The sequence below is a fragment of the Rhinoraja longicauda genome, chromosome 23 (genome assembly GCF_053455715.1).
Source record: "Rhinoraja longicauda isolate Sanriku21f chromosome 23, sRhiLon1.1, whole genome shotgun sequence".
In the NCBI taxonomy this organism is placed as follows: Eukaryota; Metazoa; Chordata; class Chondrichthyes; order Rajiformes; family Arhynchobatidae; genus Rhinoraja; species Rhinoraja longicauda.
This window is the reverse complement of record NC_135975.1, coordinates 36,177,067-36,196,441: the sequence shown is the minus strand read 5'-3', so window position 1 is coordinate 36,196,441 and position 19,375 is coordinate 36,177,067. Positions and strand designations below refer to the sequence as shown.

The 19,375-nt window shown below is 47.7% G+C and overlaps 1 protein-coding gene across 1 annotated transcript in view; it reads right to left on the bottom strand.

Annotated features, from left to right (window-relative positions):
• The window catches only part of cfap54 (cilia and flagella associated 54), a 300,159-nt gene that overhangs the window by 124,121 nt on the left and 156,663 nt on the right, over window positions 1–19,375 (bottom strand). Inside the window, exons 37-42 of the mRNA XM_078420057.1 lie at window positions 16,956–17,183; window positions 15,744–15,967; window positions 14,197–14,332; window positions 11,897–11,993; window positions 4,622–4,777; window positions 1,965–2,150 (exon numbers count right to left, since the gene is read on the bottom strand). Of these exons, the coding sequence (XP_078276183.1) occupies window positions 1,965–2,150; window positions 4,622–4,777; window positions 11,897–11,993; window positions 14,197–14,332; window positions 15,744–15,967; window positions 16,956–17,183 (1,027 nt within the window). The remainder of the gene's footprint in view (window positions 1–1,964; window positions 2,151–4,621; window positions 4,778–11,896; window positions 11,994–14,196; window positions 14,333–15,743; window positions 15,968–16,955; window positions 17,184–19,375) is intronic.

Here is a 19,375-nt window from a genome sequence, read left to right as displayed (position 1 = left end):
CGGTGGGGCCGGGTGAGTACAGCGGTGGGGCCGGGTGAGTACAGCGGCGAGGCGAGTACAGCGGTGGGGCCGGGTGAGTACAGCGGCGAGGCGAGTACAGCGGCGAGGCCGGGCGAGTACAGCGGCGAGGCGAGTACAGCGGTGGGGCCGGGTGAGTACAGCGGCGAGGCGAGTACAGCGGCGAGGCCGGGCGAGTACAGCGGCGAGGCGAGTACAGCGGTGGGGCCGGGTGAGTACAGCGGCGAGGCGAGTACAGCGGTGGGGCCGGGTGAGTACAGCGGTGAGGCGAGTACAGCGGTGGGGCCGGGTGAGTACAGCGGCGAGGCGAGTACAGCGGTGGGGCCGGGTGAGGACAGCGGCGAGGCGAGTACAGCGGTGGGGCCGGGTGAGTACAGCGGCGAGGCGAGTACAGCGGTGGGGCCGGGTGAGGACAGTGGCGAGGTGAGTACAGCGGTGGGGCCGGGTGAGTACAGCGGCGAGGCGAGTACAGCGGCGAGGCGAGTACAGCGGTGGGGCCGGGTGAGTACAGCGGCGAGGCGAGTACAGCGGTGGGGCCGGGTGAGTACAGCGGTGGGGCCGGGTGAGTACAGCGGTGGGGCCGGGTGAGTACAGCGGTGGGGCCGGGTGAGTACAGCGGCGAGGCGAGTACAGCGGTGGGGCCGGGTGAGTACAGCGGCGAGGCGAGTACAGCGGCGAGGCCGGGCGAGTACAGCGGCGAGGCGAGTACAGCGGCGAGGCATGTGTTTTGCTGAAAAATGTGTGGCGAAATCGGAATGGCGGAAATGAAATAAGAAAACGGAAACTTTGCCCCAAATTCATACGGGTTGGGAGATCTGCCAGGACCTGGACACAGCACAAATATTCTTTCACGCTGCTTTTTTCCATAAGGTTAGAATTATGAGATCTAGAAGAGTCTCTTTCCTGCAGCAAAAAGAATGAGCTGCTTGAAGAACTCAACAGGTCCGACAGCGTTGGTGGCGGGAAATAGGCAGTCGATATTTCGGGTCAGGACTCTTCATTTGGACTGGATCCACATGAAGGGTCTTGACTCAAAATGTCGTCCGTCTGTAGAGAGACACAAAGTACTGGAGTAATTCAGCGGGTCAGGTAGCATCTCGAGAAAAAGGATCATAAGATCATAAGATCATGTGACAGGAGTAGAATTAGGCCATTCGGCCCATCAAGTCTACTCCGCCTTCAATCATGGCTGATCTATCTCTCCCTCCTAACCCAAATGTCCTGCCATCTCCCCATAACCTTTGACACCCGTACTAATCTAGAATCTCTCGATATTTCGGGTCAGGCCCCTTCATTTTGACTGGATCTACATGAATCCAGTCTTGTCTGTCCCGCTGAGTTACTCCAGCATTTTGTGTCTATCTCGGTTTAAACCAGCAGGAAAAAAATCCAAGGCGTAGCTATGGGCACTTGCACATAGTGCTCGAATAAAAAGTTTTAAAGTTTTAAATTCTACTCCAGGACTCGGAGAATGATTGAGAATTCAGTGATCCTGCAGGAATGAAGAATACATTGCCTAGTCATTATTCCGGGCTATGATCAGGAAGTTTATTACCAATTGCACTCAACTCAGTAACACCTGTAAACCTTTGATGCATTATCTCAACATGATAAAATATCTACTATATTAAATAATGTTGAAGCTTTGGAAGCATTTTAAATGATCTGACTAATATGTAGATTCTATAATTTATGTTTGTATCAATAATCGCACTACCTGAACTCGGATAAATCTATGAAAGAAATTCCAGCAAGGGAAAGTTATCTATTTGTTAAAATTATGATATCAAACTGAAAGGGCGGATAACATCTGTGTAGACTGTCTTTCCTTTAATCCAATCATATGGCTTGCTTATGTTGTCGTATTTATCTAAATAGACCTGAGTGAGTCTGTATACAGCATACAAATAGATCTAAAAAGCTAGATGTTGTAATGCATATCTTACCAATGGTATTGTCATATGATATGATGACAAGTGAGACTTGTGACCATGACAGTGGCTTACTCAAAATGCGACAAAAACAAAGAAAATCTTCATTGGACATGTCGGATGGTCTGGAATTTTCAATAAGCGATGGTGTTAAATTGAAGTCAACTCTTGCAGGTGTGGCTCTCATTATTTCCCTCCGTTCTAAAATGTAAACGGAGGAAGTTTCAGTATTTTATTGTGATCTTTTAACAATTTATCTTGCTGACAAGTTTTACCTCCATTTGCCACACTGAAAATAAATTTCCTTACTTTCTGCAGATGACTTAATACTTATTCTCATTTACTGCACCTAAAGTAACTGCACCTTGATATGCTTTAAAGTAAATTGTATTATGACATATATTCCAAGTCCTATTAATAGCCGAAGTTCACAACGGTGGCACAGCTGACTTGCTGCCTCACAGCGCCAGAGACCCGCGTTCAATCCTGACTACGGGTGCTGTCCAAAGACGTACAGGTTTGTAGGTTAATTGGCTTGGTAAAATTTAAATTGTCCCTAGTGTGGAGGATGGTGCGAGGATCGCTGGTCGACGCGGACTCAGTGGGCTGAAGGGCCTGTTGCCTCGCTGTATCCTAAACTAAACTAAAGTTGTGGCCAATTCAACCTGCTGCCAAGACCTGGCTCCCATTTTCTTCCCATTCCTATTAAGCTGTGTGGGTCCAATTGTCCTGGGCCTCCCGAATCCCCACATTAGACAGAGAGGTGAATTGAGGCCCCTGTGGTGACTAGATTTCTGCCGACACATCACAGAAACACTGCCCCTGGACAATCCTGATGGATTAGACAAGAGGCACAACTGAGAAACTGTACTTACTGAGGGAGGGGGAGGGAGGAATCTAGGACATTGGATGATAGGTGCTATTATGTAAGATGGTTCATAGCTTGAGTGGTCTATAAAACTCATCTTCTATTTATGGCATGATACTTTTGTAAGGAAGACATTGTCGGGTCAATGGTGGTGGGGGAGTGCATGCTGAAATTGGTGTCATAGTTTTATAGTTTTATTGTTGGTTCTGATTTTGTGCCATTTTGGCACAATTGGTGGATGGCTTGCGAGATCTTTCAAGTTCCCCTGGGTCTTGAGCATAGTCAGGACAAGTGATCTTGATGTGCTTTTCAACAACAATAGTTGCAGGGTTACTGACATCAGCCTATTTTTATTCCAGAATAATTTGACTAACTGACTTTAAATTGCCGTTAGCATGATTAGGTTTAAATCAAATCTTTGGGATTGCTTGTCCAGGTCTCAGTAATATATCCACATTAGCATTACCATTTTGCTCCCTTTCAGTCAAATTCATTTAGGATTTTGGGTTAATCCCACTTCCTCAGTCCTTTACCCGGAGGTTCCTCAAGTGCCATCGAGTCATATAGCGTGGAAATAATTTATTCGGCCCAAATTGCCCACACCAGCCAACATGTCCCAGCTACAGTAGTCCCAACTGCCTGTGTTTGGTCTACATTGCCTCCAAACTTGTGTTATCCATGTACCTGTCTAACTGTTTCTTAAACGTTGGGATAGTCCCTGCCTCAACTACCTCCTCCAGCAGCTCGTTCCATACAACCACCACCCTTTGTGTGAAAAAGCTACCCCTCAGATTCCTATTAAATCCTTTCCCCTTCGACTTAAACCAATGGTCCTCGATTCCCCTACTTTGGCCATGAGACCCTGCGCATCTACCCGATCTATTCCTCTCATGATTTTATACACCTCTAGAAGATCACCCCTCATCCTCCTGCGCTCCAAGGAATACAGTCCCAGCCTACTCAACCTCTCCCTACAGCTCGAGTCCTGGCAACATCCTCGCAAATCTTCTCTGTACCCATTTCAGCTTATGCTCAGTTGGGTACTTTTTAAGATGATTATACCTGCCTTTACCATTTTTCAAGCTGTGGGTTGCAAATCCCCACTACTTTTGGGGTGATTCTTTTCATTCTTTTACCAATTAAATCAATGTCCTCTCGATACTGACTTCTCAGTTTGTGAAATTAACATCTTATTCTCATTCATCCTACCGACATGCCCTTCTAGCCTCAGTGATTAATGGATATTCATGTCAAGATTGTCGCTGTTCCTTAATACTTGTCAAGTATCTGATCATATATCATGAATTCCCTGTCATGTTCAACTTGCCCCAGTACTTTACATTCAAATGTAGATCCAATTCAATGTTCTTTCCAATTCCACCTGTCCAGTCCATCCATATTTTCTGAAGCAAATAGTTTTCTTTCTCACTATTAACTGCACTTTATTTCTCTTGATTAAATTCCATTTATCACGTTTGTGCCTATGTAAGTAATTGTAGTGACACCGAGATATGGCATAGAAACAGAACTTTCAACCCAGCTGACCATCAACCAGCCATTTACACCAATCCTACAATAATCCCCTATCAAAAAAAACTGTGTCAGGAATTATTTGAGTCAATTTTGTACATCCTCTCTAAACCTTCACATCCTCCCTGAAATGGTCCCAGAATTAAACTCAATATTGGAGCTGGGGAAAATTCCAATCTATAAAGGTATGGTTTTTCGTTGTCTGGATTTGATATACTACTGCAATTTTACATGAAGTCACAAATTTTGATTGAACTATATGTTTTAAACTTACTTTGTTGTGTGTAAGCCAGGAATAATGCATGCAACTTTCTGCTGTGCTGGACGGCACAACTGATATAGTTTGTGATGACCAGTGTGTCCCTGAAGCAGCTGAGTGTATCCTTCATATCCACTGGTACCGAGATCAAGGCATTTGCTCTCTTCTCTTCTGAATGTTTAAGATGACAAAATAAGTATATTTTAAACCCAGGTTCAAGTTAAAGAATGAACATGAAGAAAGATCAATTTATTCCATTGGCAGAACAGCATGTTCACGACCATTTGCTTATGGCACACGTATGCACAGCTGGCTTTTTGCAAATAACGTTTCATTTCCTCATTCATTCCACTGAGGAAATTTGTGTTTACATATTTATTACTTCAATATTATCATTCTTTGACAGTCATGTCTCACACAAAACAGCAACAAAATACTAACAGATACATTACCAGCCATCTATTTTGAACGAGAAGATAAGTAACTGGAATTAATCGGAGACTGTGTTCTTTAAAGCATATTTTGTAGTGAGTCCGATAGCGATGGATGCTGGAGTCAAAGTTTATTAAACAGCTCTAAAAAACCCGTGACAATTCGCAACACTCAAAGCTCTAGACTACTACCTAACGTCCTACCTAAAAGGGTTCCAACGCTAGACTGACGAATCTACCGCGCTAACCCACCTCGTGACCTCGCTAGCCAATCCGAGGGTTCGACCATCCAACCAATCCCTATGTCCCTACATGACCCCCCCCAGAACCCTCGATACCGTACCGCACGGGCACCCAGACCGCCCGACCCGAACGCGTACGAAGAGGGGAGGCCGGTACCGCCAGCGTGGCAGGCGGCGGGAAGGACCCCGCAGATGGAGACGAATGGGGACTCCTTTGGAGGGGGAGGGAAGGTGGAGCCCGCCGATGTAGGCGATGGGGGCGTAGCTAGAAAAGGCAGAGTGAACCCAACCGAGGGCGGTGGAGGCACGAGGGGGGAGGGAAGAGACGCAGTTGGTGAATCAGGTGGGTCGACCGGAGGTCTACCCCGGCGAGGAGGTTGGGCCACCAGCACGGACGGTACTGGTCCAAGTGGGCCGGTTTGAGCCGGGAGACAGAGACGAGCTCCTGACGGGTTCCCACCTGTAACGTGAAGGTAACCGTCCCCCTTTTCAGCACCCGGAACGGGCCCTGGTAGACCGGCTATAGAGGGGGGCGATGGGAGTCCCGCCGGAGGAAAAGAACTCGCAATCCTGCAAGTCCGCCGGCACGTGCACTGCTGTACTTCCGTGACTGGAGGCTGGGACTGGGGCCAGGGAACCTACCCGCGCCCGGAGAGAAGCCAAAACCGACGGGACGGACTACGGCAAGGGGGAGGACAAGGGAATAATGTCACCCGGCACCCGCAGGGGCGATCCGTAAACAAGTTCCGCCGAGGAGGTACCCAGATCAGCCTTAGGGGCCAAGCGAATACCAAGGAGGACCCAAGGCAGCTGGTCGGCCCAGTCTGGGCCGGTCAGGCGGGCACAGAGGGACGCCTTCAGCTGTCGATGGAAACGCTCTACCACCCCGTTAGCTTGGGGATGGTAGGCGGTGGTCTGCTGCAAGCGGGACCCATACAACTGCGCAAGCGCGGACCAGAGGGACGAGGTGAATTGGGCGCCCCGGTCGGTAGTGATGATAGCCGGGACGCCGAAACGGACAACCCAATGCAGCGCCAGGGCCCGTGCACAGGAGGCCTCCGAGGTGTCCGACAACAGAAGAGCCTCCGGCCAACGAGTAAAACGGTCGACCACCGTTAGTAGATGAGTGTAGCCCCTAGGCAATGTACCAACCAAATCCACATGGATGTGGTAAAAACGGACGGGGGGAACCACAAAAGTCTGGTACGGAGGCTAGACGTGGCGGTGGACCTTGGGGGTCTGGCACGGGACGCAGGCGCGGGTCCAGGCGGCCACCTGCTTCCGCAGGCCGTGCCAGACAAATCGGGCGGCCACCATGGCCGAGGTCGCCCAGATGGACGGGTGTGCCAGGCCATGAATGGCCTCAAAAACCTTACGCCGCAGGGCGGTCGGCGAGGGCGGGGAAGGGAAACGTCGCACCAAAGTGTGGTACCTGTCGGGCCACACGCCACCTGTTCCAACCGCAACCCCGAGGCTGCGGAGGCGTACGCTGAGGCAGTTCCTTCCAGGCGCTGAGCCTCCGCTAGCTCCTGGAAATCCACCTCGCCCCCCACCGCAGCAACAGAGGAAGTGGCCGGCCGGGACAGGGCGTCAGCCACGGCGTTAAGCTTACCCGCGATGTGGCGAACATCGGTGGTGAACTCAGAAATGAGGGTGAGATGCCTTTGCTGGCGGGCCGACCACGGATCAGAAACCTTAGAAAAAGCAAACGTAAGGGGTTTGTGATCCGTGTAGGCAACAAAAGAGCGGCCCTCCAAAAAATATCGGAAATGGCGAACTGCTAAATAGAGGGCCAGGAGCTCCCTGTCAAAGGCACTGTATTTCAGCTCAGGTTTTGCGAGCTGCTGGCTGAAAAATGCCAGAGGCTGCCAGTGACCATTGACCTGCTGCTCCACAACCCCACCCACCGCCACGTCTGAGGCATTCACCGTCAGGGCCGTGGCGGCAGAGGAACGGGGATGCACGAGCATGGTGGCGTTGGCAAGGGCGTGTTTAACCGCGGCAAAAGCCGCCTCTGCAGCTGCGGACCAAACCAACTCAGCGGGGTTACCCGCGAGGCATTGAAAAAGGGGGCGCATGATCCGAGCTGCCGCAGGCACGAACCGGTGATAAAAGTTCACCATGCCCACGAATTCCTGCAAACCCTTGATGGTGGTAGGGCGGGGAAAGGTTCGGACGGCGTCCACCTTAGCGGGCAAAGGAGTGGCACCGGCCGGTGTGACCCGGTGACCCAGGAAATCCACCGCGGACAGGCCGAATAGGCATTTGGACGGGTGGAGGATCAGACCGTGGTCTTGCAGCCTCTGGAACACAGTGCGAAGATGGACCAGGTGCTCTTGGACCGAACGACTAACCACTAGAATGTCATCAAGGTAAATAAATACAAAAGACAACCCGCGACCCACATGGTCCATGAGACGTTGGAATGCCTGAGCCGCGTTTTTGAGACCGAACGGCATCCTCAACCACTCAAATAACCCGAACGGGGTAATCATAGCCGTCTTGGGAATGTCCGGTGGGTGGACAAGGATCTGATGATATCCTCGCACCAAATCGATTTTTGAAAAAACCGTAGCCCCCTCGAGCCTGGCTGAGAAGTCCTGTATGTGAGGGATCGGGTAGCGGTCAGGCCGGGTTGCAGCGTTAAGACGCCGATAATCCCCACATGGTCTCCACCCCCCAGATGCTTTAGAGACCATATGCAAGGGGGAGGCCCACGGACTATTTGAAGGGCGAACAATCCCCAGTCGTTCCAAATTGAGGAACTCCTCCCGAGCCAGGGCCAGCTTATCGGGAGGTAGGGGCCGCGCCCGGGCGAATACAGGCGGCCCCTCGGTAGGGATGAAATGGACGACACCGTGCTTATCGGAAGGTGCATCGAAACGCTGAACGAGGAGCTGCGGGAAGTCGGCGAGGACCGCAGCGAACTGGCCGGGGGCCGTGGTGATGGCCTGGATCGACGGGCAGGGTGGGGTGGCAGGTGGAGGAGTAGCAGGCTCCATACTGCTAGCCGAGGGTTGTAGGCCCTTCCCGCGGACGTCTGCGACCAACGAAAAAGCCCAGAGGAAATCCGCGCCCAGAATAGCATGGCCCACGTCGGCAACGATGAAATCCCAATGGTAGGTCCCGGACCCGAAGGACAGGGACATGACCCTCTTGCCGTAGGTGCGGATGGGACTGCCGTTGACCGCAATGAGGGACGGACCCTTCCTACCTGCTAGAACTTCGTAGTCGTAGGGAGGCACGATGCTAACGACCGCTCCCGTATCGACCAAAAAGACGGTGCCGGTACCTTGATCTGTGGCGTAGAGGCGGCGGTTGCGGCCGATCGAAACTGCCTCTACATTCGATCGGCCGAGGCATTTCCCGGAAACGAACACGGGGCCCTGCAACTTCGAGCTTCACTGCCCCACCGCTTATGAAAAAAGCACCAGCCGCGCCTGTGCGGCTCTGTTGCTCGGGCCCGCTGCCAAATGGCGGGTGCTGCAGCCCCATCTTGGCGGGCTGACTGCAAAATGGCGGCCGATGCGTCGCCATCTTGGCCGCGCGGCCGGCTGCTGCTGGGCCTTGAAACCCGATTTACCGAGTCATCCCGAGTGGAGGCCTCCATGACGAGTGCGTCGGCTTTTTCTGCGAACGCTACCGGGTCTTCAAAAGAGACGTCCGCCAACACTAACCTGACGTCCCGGGGCAGTTTCTCCCGGAATGCCGCTTCGAACATCATACACGGCTGAGGGTCGCCAATCAATGTCAGCATCTCCGTCGTCAAAACTGACGGCAGCCGATCCCCCAGCTCCGGTAAATGTAAAAGCTTCAGAGCCCGCTGGTTCTGGCTACAGCCAAAAGTCCTCAGCAGGAGCCTCTTGAGCTCCTGATACTTCTCGGTTTGGGGAGGGTTGGTCAAGTACCGTCCCACCCGCGCGGCCACCTCGGGCTGTAGGCAGCTTACCAGCAGGTGGAACTTCTCCAGGTCTTCATCCACCTTCTTGAGGTGGAACTGGGACTCTGCCTGCACGAACCACAGGTGCGGCTGATGGGCCCAGAACGGGGGTAGATGAACGCCGCTCGCGCTCTGCTGCCCACTGTTCGCTCCTACCTGCGACATGCTCTTGTGATCTACAGATCACGTTCGGGGTCACCAATGTAGTGAGTCCGATAGCGATGGATGCTGCAGTCAAAGTTTATTAAACAGCTCTAAAAACCCCGTGACAATTCGCAACACTCAAAGCTCTAGACTACTACCTAACGTCCTACCTAAAAGGGTTCCAACGCTAGACTACTCGAATCTACCGCGCTAGCCCGCCTTGTGACCTTGCTAGCCAATCCGAGGGTTCGACCATCCAACCAATCCCTATGTCTCTACAATTTGTTCATTCAGAAGGGTCATTATTCTTTCTGCACGTCATTCACCAGTTGTTCTATACTATTGACTGTCTGATTGTGACTCACTTGGGTGACGTCTTAAATTTACAGAACGAACATTACAGTAAACGGACACCTATATGACGGATTTCAGTTATAGAAAACTGATCAGCTGATGTCACCCCCAGATGGCACTGCCTCCCCTCCGCTTACAGCTCTGGCTTCCAACGCCATCCCAGGATCACAAGGAGCACTAGCAAGCCCTCCCACACCCACCACATGGTCCGTTGATGTCACTGTTGTTGCAGCTCACGTTGTAGTGCTTGGGGACAACGCTTTCTTCAGGCTGCTGCCACCGACAGGATGCACTCAGCTCACTCCCCTCTCACCAGCTGTTGCTTCTTCCTGTCGGCTGTTGCTTTTGTCCTCCTCCTCCGTCTCCCATCGCTCTGTCCATTTGGCCTCTCCACCCACTCCACCGTCGCCTCCTCTTCCTTCTCCGCCAGAGTCGCCGACACACTCCACCTTGGAAGATGTCGGTGACAACGGGGGAGAAGGAAGAGGAGACAGCGGGGGAGAAGGAGCGGGCAATGCGACGGCCGACAGGCAGAAGCGGTGGCTGGTGAGAGGGGAAGGTGCCCCACGGTGACTGAGCGTGTCCTGTTGGTAGCCGCTGCCTGAACAAAGAGCTGATGGCCAGCAGCTACAACGTGAGCCGCGCCAACAGCCGTGTCAACCAGACCGTGCGGTGGGTGAAGACGGGCTCGCAGGTGCAGACCAGCGGTATCGGCACCTAGAACCAAGCTGAAACAACACAAAGTGCTGGAGTAACCCAGCACACTGACTCAGTCTGAAGAAGAGTCCCAACATCAGCTATCCATGTTCTCCTGAGATGCTGCCTGACCCACTAAGTTACTCCAGCACATTGTGTCCTTTTGCATATTAACCATCATCCGCAGTTCTTTGATTCAACTACATGCAATGATAATACCTTTCTCGGCCATAGCAGACAATCGGCAATAATGGACACCATCCCCCCCTCCCCCTTTCCCCTCATGGTCTGTTATAACGAGCGTTAAGAGCATTCTAATTACATGTAGATGACACGGGATGATTCAGAAGCTGAAAGAATACTCAAATATTCAAACCAATAAGTTTTGGCATTTACGAGAATCAAACCTTTCCTTTTGTCTAGACAATAGACAATAGGTGCAGGAGGAGGCCATTTGGCCCTTCGAGCCAGCACCACCATTCAATGTGATCATGGCTGATCATTCTCAATCAGTACCCCGTTCCTGCCTTCTCCCCATACCCCCTGACTCTGCTATCCTTAAGAGCTCTATCTAGCTCTCTCTTGAATGCATTCAGAGAACTGGCCTCCACTGCCTTCTGAGGCAGAGAATTCCACAGATTTACAACTCTCTGACTGAAAAAGTTTTTCCTCGTCTCCGTTCTAAATGGCCTACCCCTTATTCTTAACGTACTTTTTCATCAAGTAAGGAAAGAATGGGAATTATTGCAGTTCCTTGAGCACTGTACTCACCGATAACAAGGATTAATATTGTAAAATCAAGATGGTGTGGAATGAGCATCAATTTACATCAATGAACCCTGGGTTGGAGGGTGGTGGATGAGATTAGGATAAGTTAGGGCAGAGTTTTTCATACTTGCTTGCAGAGATTGCAAAGCATGAGCTGTGCAAGAAGAATTAGGAATGCTAGAGTTAAGTGCCAAGAAAGCACAACCTAACTTATTATGAGGCTAGGGACAGAGAGAGATCTTGAGTCACTCACTACAAGATTTACGTGAAGGAAATTCTGCTCAATCTTTGCTATCAAACAGGTATTGACAGAGAAGTTTTTGAATGAAGTATTTATGAGTAAGCATAAGATAAAATCTGATTAATTTTCATAGTTTGTCGCCAAGGCACCCTGCTAGAAAGCAGGGTTTCTACAGATAATGCTCAGGCAATTCAAAGAAATGCCAGAACAAGAATATTTCTTCTTGTGACTAGATAGATAGAATGACTGTCCCATGCATCTGGATAATGAGAAGACTTTCCTATGCTTCTAGATGATGGGGACAAGGCATTAATTCACAGCATTGGAAACTAGTTTTATATTCAGGTGAACTCAGAGATAAAGAAAATTGTAATGATATATCAGCTAAATTCCCCCATTGTATGCACGTCTTCAAATACCCCTAAGGGCTGCTAAAGAGACTGTTCAAGGTGTTTAGCAGGTAAATCTCCTTACCTTCTCTGTCATCCTGCTGCTCAGGGTCAACAGGGCCTTCGCCATACGTAGACGTTACAACTGTCAACTGATGTTCGATAAAGTTCCTGCAATTTACCTGAAAAATAAGCATTTTTATGTGAAATTTACAGAGAAATGTGAGATGTTGCATTTTGGGAAGTCTAACACGAGCAGGATCTACACACTGGATGGTAGGGCTCTGGGAAGTGTTGTAGAGCAGAGGGATCTAGGAGTGCAGGTACGTGGTTCCTTGAAGGTGGAGTCGCAGGTAGATAGGGTGGTCAAAAAGGTGTTTGGCACATTGGCCTTCATCAGTCAGAGTACTGAGTATAGAAGTTGGGAGGTCATGTAGCAGTTGTATAAGACGTTGGTGAGGCCGCATTTGGAATATTGTGTTCAGCTTTGGTCACCCTGTTAAAGGAATGATGTTGTTAAGCTTGAAAGGGTGCAGAGAAGATTTACAAGGGTGTTGCTAGGACTCGAGGATCTGAGGTACAAGGAGAGGTTGAGTAGGCTGGGACTCTCTTCCTTAGGGGTGATCCTCTTCAGGAGGATGAGGGGTGATCTTATAGAGGTGTATAAACTCATGAGAAGAATAGATCCGGTAGATGCATAGAGTAGGAGAATCGAGGACCAGAGGACATAGGTTTAAGGTGAAGGGAAAAATATTTATTTGGAATCTGAGGGGTAAAGCTTTCACACATAGGGTGGTGGGTATATGGAACGAGCTGCCAGGGGAGGTAGTTGAGGCAGGGACTATCCCAACGTTTAAGAAACAGTTAGACAGGTACATGGATAGGACATGTTTAGTGTGATTTGGGCCAAATGCGGGCAGGTGGGACTAGGGTACCTGGGACATGTTGGCCGATGTGGTAAGTTGGGCTGAAGGACCTATTTCCACGCTGCATGACTATCACTCTCTATGACTCAATTACTAAAATTGCAATGCACAAAAAATACTCAGCAGGACGAGCAGCAAGGGTAGGGATTGAACAATTGAAACAGAAGAATACTTCACGTCAATGGCCTTATCTGCTTGGAGGAAATATAAATGGAAGGTTAATAAAGATTAAAAAAGAGAAAAATGGACAGAATACAGAATACCTGTTGCTGGAAATAAAAGAGAATGGTGGGATTACTAATCACATCAAAGAGGATCTGTGGAGAGTGAAACTGAACTGGAAAAGCAGATATCTGAAATCATTGAAACTGATATCGAGTCCTAAGGCCTGTAATGTGCATTAATGCTGTTCTTTGAGATTACATTGAGCTGTATTGCAAGAGTGTAACAGGGTCAAAGTAGGAGTCAAATGGAGAATTAAATTGACAGGCAACGAGAAACTTTGGACTGAATGGAGGTTTTCTAACTTTCCCAGTTGTGATGAATGATTATCGGTGTAATCAGTTGACTTCTCTTTCTCTCTTCATAGACGCTGCCTAACCCAATGGGAATTTCTGCTTGATAAGTGAATGTACCCTTCTCTACTGTGCAAGCACTGGGCAGGAGCTCATTAGGGGCATTGTGCTGGTTTGATGCTGATTATGGGTGCTGCCTGTATGCAGTTTGCACGTTCTCCCCGTAACCGCATGGGTTTTCTCCGTTTCCACTCACACTCCAAAGACATGCAGGTTTGCAGGTTAAGTGGCTTGGCAAAATTGTAAATTGTCCCTTGTGTGTGTTGGACAGTGTTAGTCTGCTCGGTGCGGACTCGGTGGGCCGAAGGGCCTGTTTCTGTGCTCTATCTCGAAACTAAACACAACAAAAACTTAGATTTATGCTTTTCAACTCTTATGTTTCTTCTTTCCTGGGATTGTTAACTCTTCACTGCTCTCCCTCTGACACCAGTACCATTTATATTAAGCTGCTTTGGAGTGGGTTTAGTTTAGTTTGGAGATATAGTGCGGAAACTAGCCCTTCGGCCCACCGGATCCGCGCCGACCAGCGGTCCCCGCACAATACCATCCTACACCCACTGGGGACAATGTTTGCATTTACCAAGCCAATTAACCTACAAACCTGTCTATCTTTGGAGTGTGGGAGGAAACCGAAGATCTCGGAGAAAACCCACGCACGTTACGGGGAGAACGTACAAACTCCGTACAGACAACACCTGTAGTTGTGATCGAACCCGGGTCTCCGGCGCTACATTTGCTGTAAGGCATGTAGCAACTCTATCGCTGCGCTACAGTGACCGCCCAAATACCGGCCCATGACTATCCTCTGTACCAATGTCTCGTGATTTCATCATCAGTGGGTTTTCCTTCACCAAAGTCACACAGCAGAACAAGCAGATACTTACAACAGTTCCTGAGTCACGCAAGACCTTCACAAAATGAGGCTGTGGAGGAGCAGGACCCTGGAACTCACTGATCCTTTCCTGAAGCTGGCCCTGGGCGTAAACCAGGAGGGGAGTGACTTTCGCAGAGTACCGTTCACTAGTGAGCAAACAAATTAAAAAATCATTATATAAAATAACAAAGTCCTGCTGGAACCACAAACATGTTGTGTTTAGGATACAAGACAGCATCCATAGTCAGGACCGAACCCACGTCTCTGGGGTTGTAAGACAGCAACTTAGTTTAGTTTAGTTTAGTGATACAGTGTGGAAACAGACCCTTCGGCACACGTCACTTGTGCCGACCAGTGCATTTACCTACACACACTAGGGACAATTTTACAAGTCACCAAAGCCAATTAACCTCCAAACATGTACGTGTTTGGTGTGTGGGTGGAAACTGGAGCACCCAGAGAAAACCCTCGCAGTCACAGGGAGAACGTACAAACTCTATACAGATAGCATCCATAGTCAGGATGGAACCCGGGTCTCTGGCGATGTAAGGCAGCAATACAACACAATACAATATAATATATACAATACAATATATCTTTATTGTCATTGTACAGGGATACAACTCTACCATTGCGCCCTTGTGTTGCCCTGTGGAGAAATTAAGTAAATGATGCCTGTATTCTCGAGTCTAAAAAATGAGCAGTAATTATTTTGAAATGTACAACATTTTTAAGAGGTTTGGAAGGGTATAAGGGGAATTGATTCCTGTAACCAGGTGCCACAGTCTCAGAATAAGTCACCACCATTAAGAACGAGAGCAGTGAATGCAGAGCATCAAGACAGAGACCCATGAGTTTTGAGATATTAAGATAATTGAGGTAAACAGGGTTTGAGTGGGAAATTGGTTCGGAAGTACAAGATCAGGTGTGAGCTTATTGAATGGTAGAGCAGACACGAGGAACTGAATGTGTAAGAAGGAACTGCAATTGCTGATTTACAAGGAAGATACACCATAAACAGAGTCTGAAGAAGGATATCAACCCGAAATGGCACCCATTCCTTCACCCAGAGAAACTGCCTGTCCCGCTGAGTTACTTGAGCATTTTGTGTCTGTCTTCTATGAGGAGATGAATGGCTGACTGCTGCTTCAAGTTCTTATGTTCTGATGCAATTAAAACAATTAAATACAGACAAATTTGCTCGCATTTTATGTTTTAAACTCACAATTTTTTTCACATTCAATTTAAAAAAAAAAATGTTGTTAAATTTTTGGAACTGTTATATGAGAGATCTTTAATATGCTCAAGCATTTCAATAGCTTTGACAGCTGGTTCAGCTTGGCGGTAATAGCACATACAGGAACCCAGTGGCGATATGCTGACTCTACATACATAAAGCACAATATTTTAATTTCACAGCAAGTTTCCCGTGTTTCAGTTTTCATCTGGAGGGAAGAGAATTATTAATGCGGTCCTCCAGGGGAACCATGTGAACATGCAATGAACCATGTCCTAAATTTTTTTTTAAAATGCGGCAGAAGATTAAAACGCACTCACTGTGTAACGATGTTGAAGTAGATGGCTAAATGGGCTAAGGATTCCCACTTCTTTTGATTGCACAGCAGCTCTAAAGCATATAACACCATGGCACACACCCAGTGTAAGTCAACTACATTCACATCATCAAACGGGTGTTCAAATTTCAGATTAAATCCACCTTTATCATCTTCCACCGGCCCCACACAGCTTGGGACGTGAAATATGCCATCTGGATCAATAAACTAATTCAGAAAAGATGAATAGTAGCATTTAATACTTGACCAAAATGTCAGAACAATGTTAATGTATATAAAACATGATTACATAAACTAAAATGTTTATATTTCCTCCATTTCAGTAAGATGACATGGATGCTTCTGATTCTGGTCTGAGGTAAAATCGTTTCTGCATTGCAATTATTGGGTAGTTTAAATATAGTTTAGTTTAGATTAGAAATATAGCGCGGAAACAGGCCCTTCGGCCCACCGAGTCTGCACCAACCAGCGATCCCCGCACATTAACAATACCCTACACACACTAGGGACAATTTACACTTGTACCAAGCCAATTTACCTACAAACCTGTACGTCTTTGGAGTGTGGGAGGAAGCCAAAGTTCTCGGAGAAAACCCATGCGGTCACGGGGGGAACGTACAAACTCCATGCAGACAGCGCCCGTAGTCAGGATCGAACCCGGGTCTCTGGGGCTGCATGTGCCGCATGGCAGTAACTCTATCGCTGCACCACCATGTCACCCATGTGTGAATGTGAGAATATTTAAATTCTAAATTAACAGTCAATGCCAGGATAAACAACTTGCATTTATATAGCATCTTTAACATTGTTAAACATCGCAAGTTATTTCACATAAGGAATATCGATGAGATTTTGAGACCAAAACCCATAAACAGATTTTAAAGGAGATGAACAAGAGACAAATGAGGTAAGCACATTTTAATAAGTGACAAGAGACCACAGATAGCAGAGCTCAGATATTTCAGGGGACTGTGAGGCTGCCATTAGGGAAAAATAAGGCCAGGAAGAGACTTGAAAACCAGATCATCTATTTTACCAGTAAGGCAAATATTGGTAGTTTAATGCTGAAATAATGTTTTTCTCCAAATTACTTTGAGCCCGTGATTTTGCATTTCCGTCACCACCAATAATGGTGTGAGGAGTCCCTGATGGAGAAAGCTCATTCTGGTCTATTTATTATAATTGATGCCATTACCTTGACATAATTATTGGAGTTCTGTAGATGCAGTATCATATCAAGGAGATTCAGTGCAGCTAAGTTAAATGGTAAGCAGAGGATCAGCTTGACATTGTCGGAGCTTAAAACACCTTCTTTTGCCATGTCCATGCCAGTGATGTACATCATTGCAATGTGTGCACAATTCCACAGAAGTTGACAGGTATTCTGCAGGATTGTCCAATGCCCTCCACGGTGTGCGAGCACCTAAAAATGGAAAATGTATTTTAATAAAAACATTGAATGAGTTAATCTGACGATTTGTCTGCCCAATAGTAACATCCACTGTGGTAACACAGAATATCAATAGTTTTGATATTGGGCGGCAGGGTGGTGCAGTGGTAGAGTTGCTGCCTTACAGCGCCAGACCCCGAGGTTCGATCCTGACTATGGGTGCTGTCTGTACCGAGTTTGTACGTTCCCACTGTTACCGCATGGGTTTTCCCCGGGGGGTCTGGTTTCCTCCCACACTCGATAGATGTACAGATTTGTCGGTTAATTGGCTTCCGTAAAGATTGTAAATTGTCCCTTGCGTGTATGATAATACTTGTGTACGGGTTCATGGTTAGTGTGGACTCTGTAGGCCGAAGGGCCTGTTTCCACGCTGTAGCTCTAAATTAAGGTTTACTTTGGAATATCGTTTCTGTGATGACATAGATATTATAAATAGGTTTAGTTTCAAGATACAGCGCGGAAACAGGTCCTTCGGCCCACCGGGTCCACGCCAACCAGCGATTCCCGCATATTAACACTATCCTACACCCACTAGGAACAGTTTTTACCTTTACCAAGCCAATTAGCCAATATACCTGGACGTCTTTGGAGTGTGGGAGGAAACCGAAGATCTCGGAGAAAACCCATGTAGGTCACGGGGAGAAAGTACAAACTCCGTACAGACAGCATCCGTGGTCTCCGGCACTGCATTCGCAGTAAGGCAGCAACTCTACCGCTGCGCCACCATGTTATTAAGAAACCGTTCTCCCTTGTTTAACTGCAGTAAATTTCTATTTACTACAGCGAATATTCAGGGATAACTGTACAAATTGTTCCATGTTGTCATCCGAAATCATAAGCTCTAGTCAAAATGAGCAGCGAAGAAATCATACTACACCTACGGATGGCCCTCCATTATATTGGTCTATTGAAAAGCATTGGCAAATAATGCAAAGCATTGATGCCACTGCAACTTCAGGTTTGGAACACCACGGACCACCTCTGGCATTACCACCGACCAATTTATTTCTCTAATTTTTGTTTTGCACTAACATCCTGTTTTTTTGAACAGTCATTTTACTTTTTAAAGTCTTGTGGAGTTATATGTATAATGGGTGCATGACTTTTGTCCAATGGCCGTTTGATGAAAGGTTTTGCGTGTTTGGCCATGTGCCTGGAAACCTGCTATAAGCAAGATTTTCATTGTACGTGTATATGGCAATGAAGTCAACTTGACTGGATTCATCTTTTGAATGTCATCTACATTTTTACAAACTTCCAAACCTCAATTTTTAATAAGGAGGTGGGTTGATGGAGTGATTCAATTCTCCCACTCCTATCAACAGCAAGGACATTCTTGCCCACTGCCTTTGCTAGCCGACATTAAGGCTCAGAAATTTCCCCCATGTTGATTTCAGTTTAATAAAAAAAGGAGCTTCAGAGTTGGCTCAAGTTCTTGTCAGGGATAACTTCAATCCATAGAAAGCTGTAAGCAACCTGGATGTGACTGTGACATATGAGTGAAGCTCAGTCAAGGATTAATCATTTTGGAATGCCGACAGATAACTGAATATAGAGACCTATAGAATATATGAGTATAGATTATAGAATATAATGGCAACTCCAGCAATTCCTATAACTCCCACAGAAAAGAAACATGCAACTTAAAATATTGCAATATTAAAAATCTCATTTTGTTTCAACCTTTTCTGAAAGTCTTAATGGAGCGTCGTCAATAGGATTGATTAAATAGAAGTTAACATTCAGGTCAAACATGGCAGAGTGGCAGATGAGGGGATACTCATGTTATGACTTTCAGGCATCAAGCAATTGTGTTCATGAGTGATAGCCAAGTTTATCTTAGTGGAGACTGGGGCAGCACAGTGGTGCAGCGGTAGAGTTGCTGCCTGACAGCATCAGAGACCCGGATTCGATCCTGACTACGGGTGCTGTCTGCACGGAGTTTGTGCATTTTCTCCATGACCTGCGTGGGTTTTCTCCACGATCTTTGGTTTCCTCCCACAATCCAAAGATTTACAAGTCTGTGACTTGATATAATTGTAAATTGTCCCTAGTATGTAGGCTAGTGTTAGTCTGCGGGGATCGTTGGTCAGCGTGGGTGGGCCGAAGGCTGTATCTCTAAACTAAACTAAACTGAACTAAATGAATGAGTTATGGAGTCACAG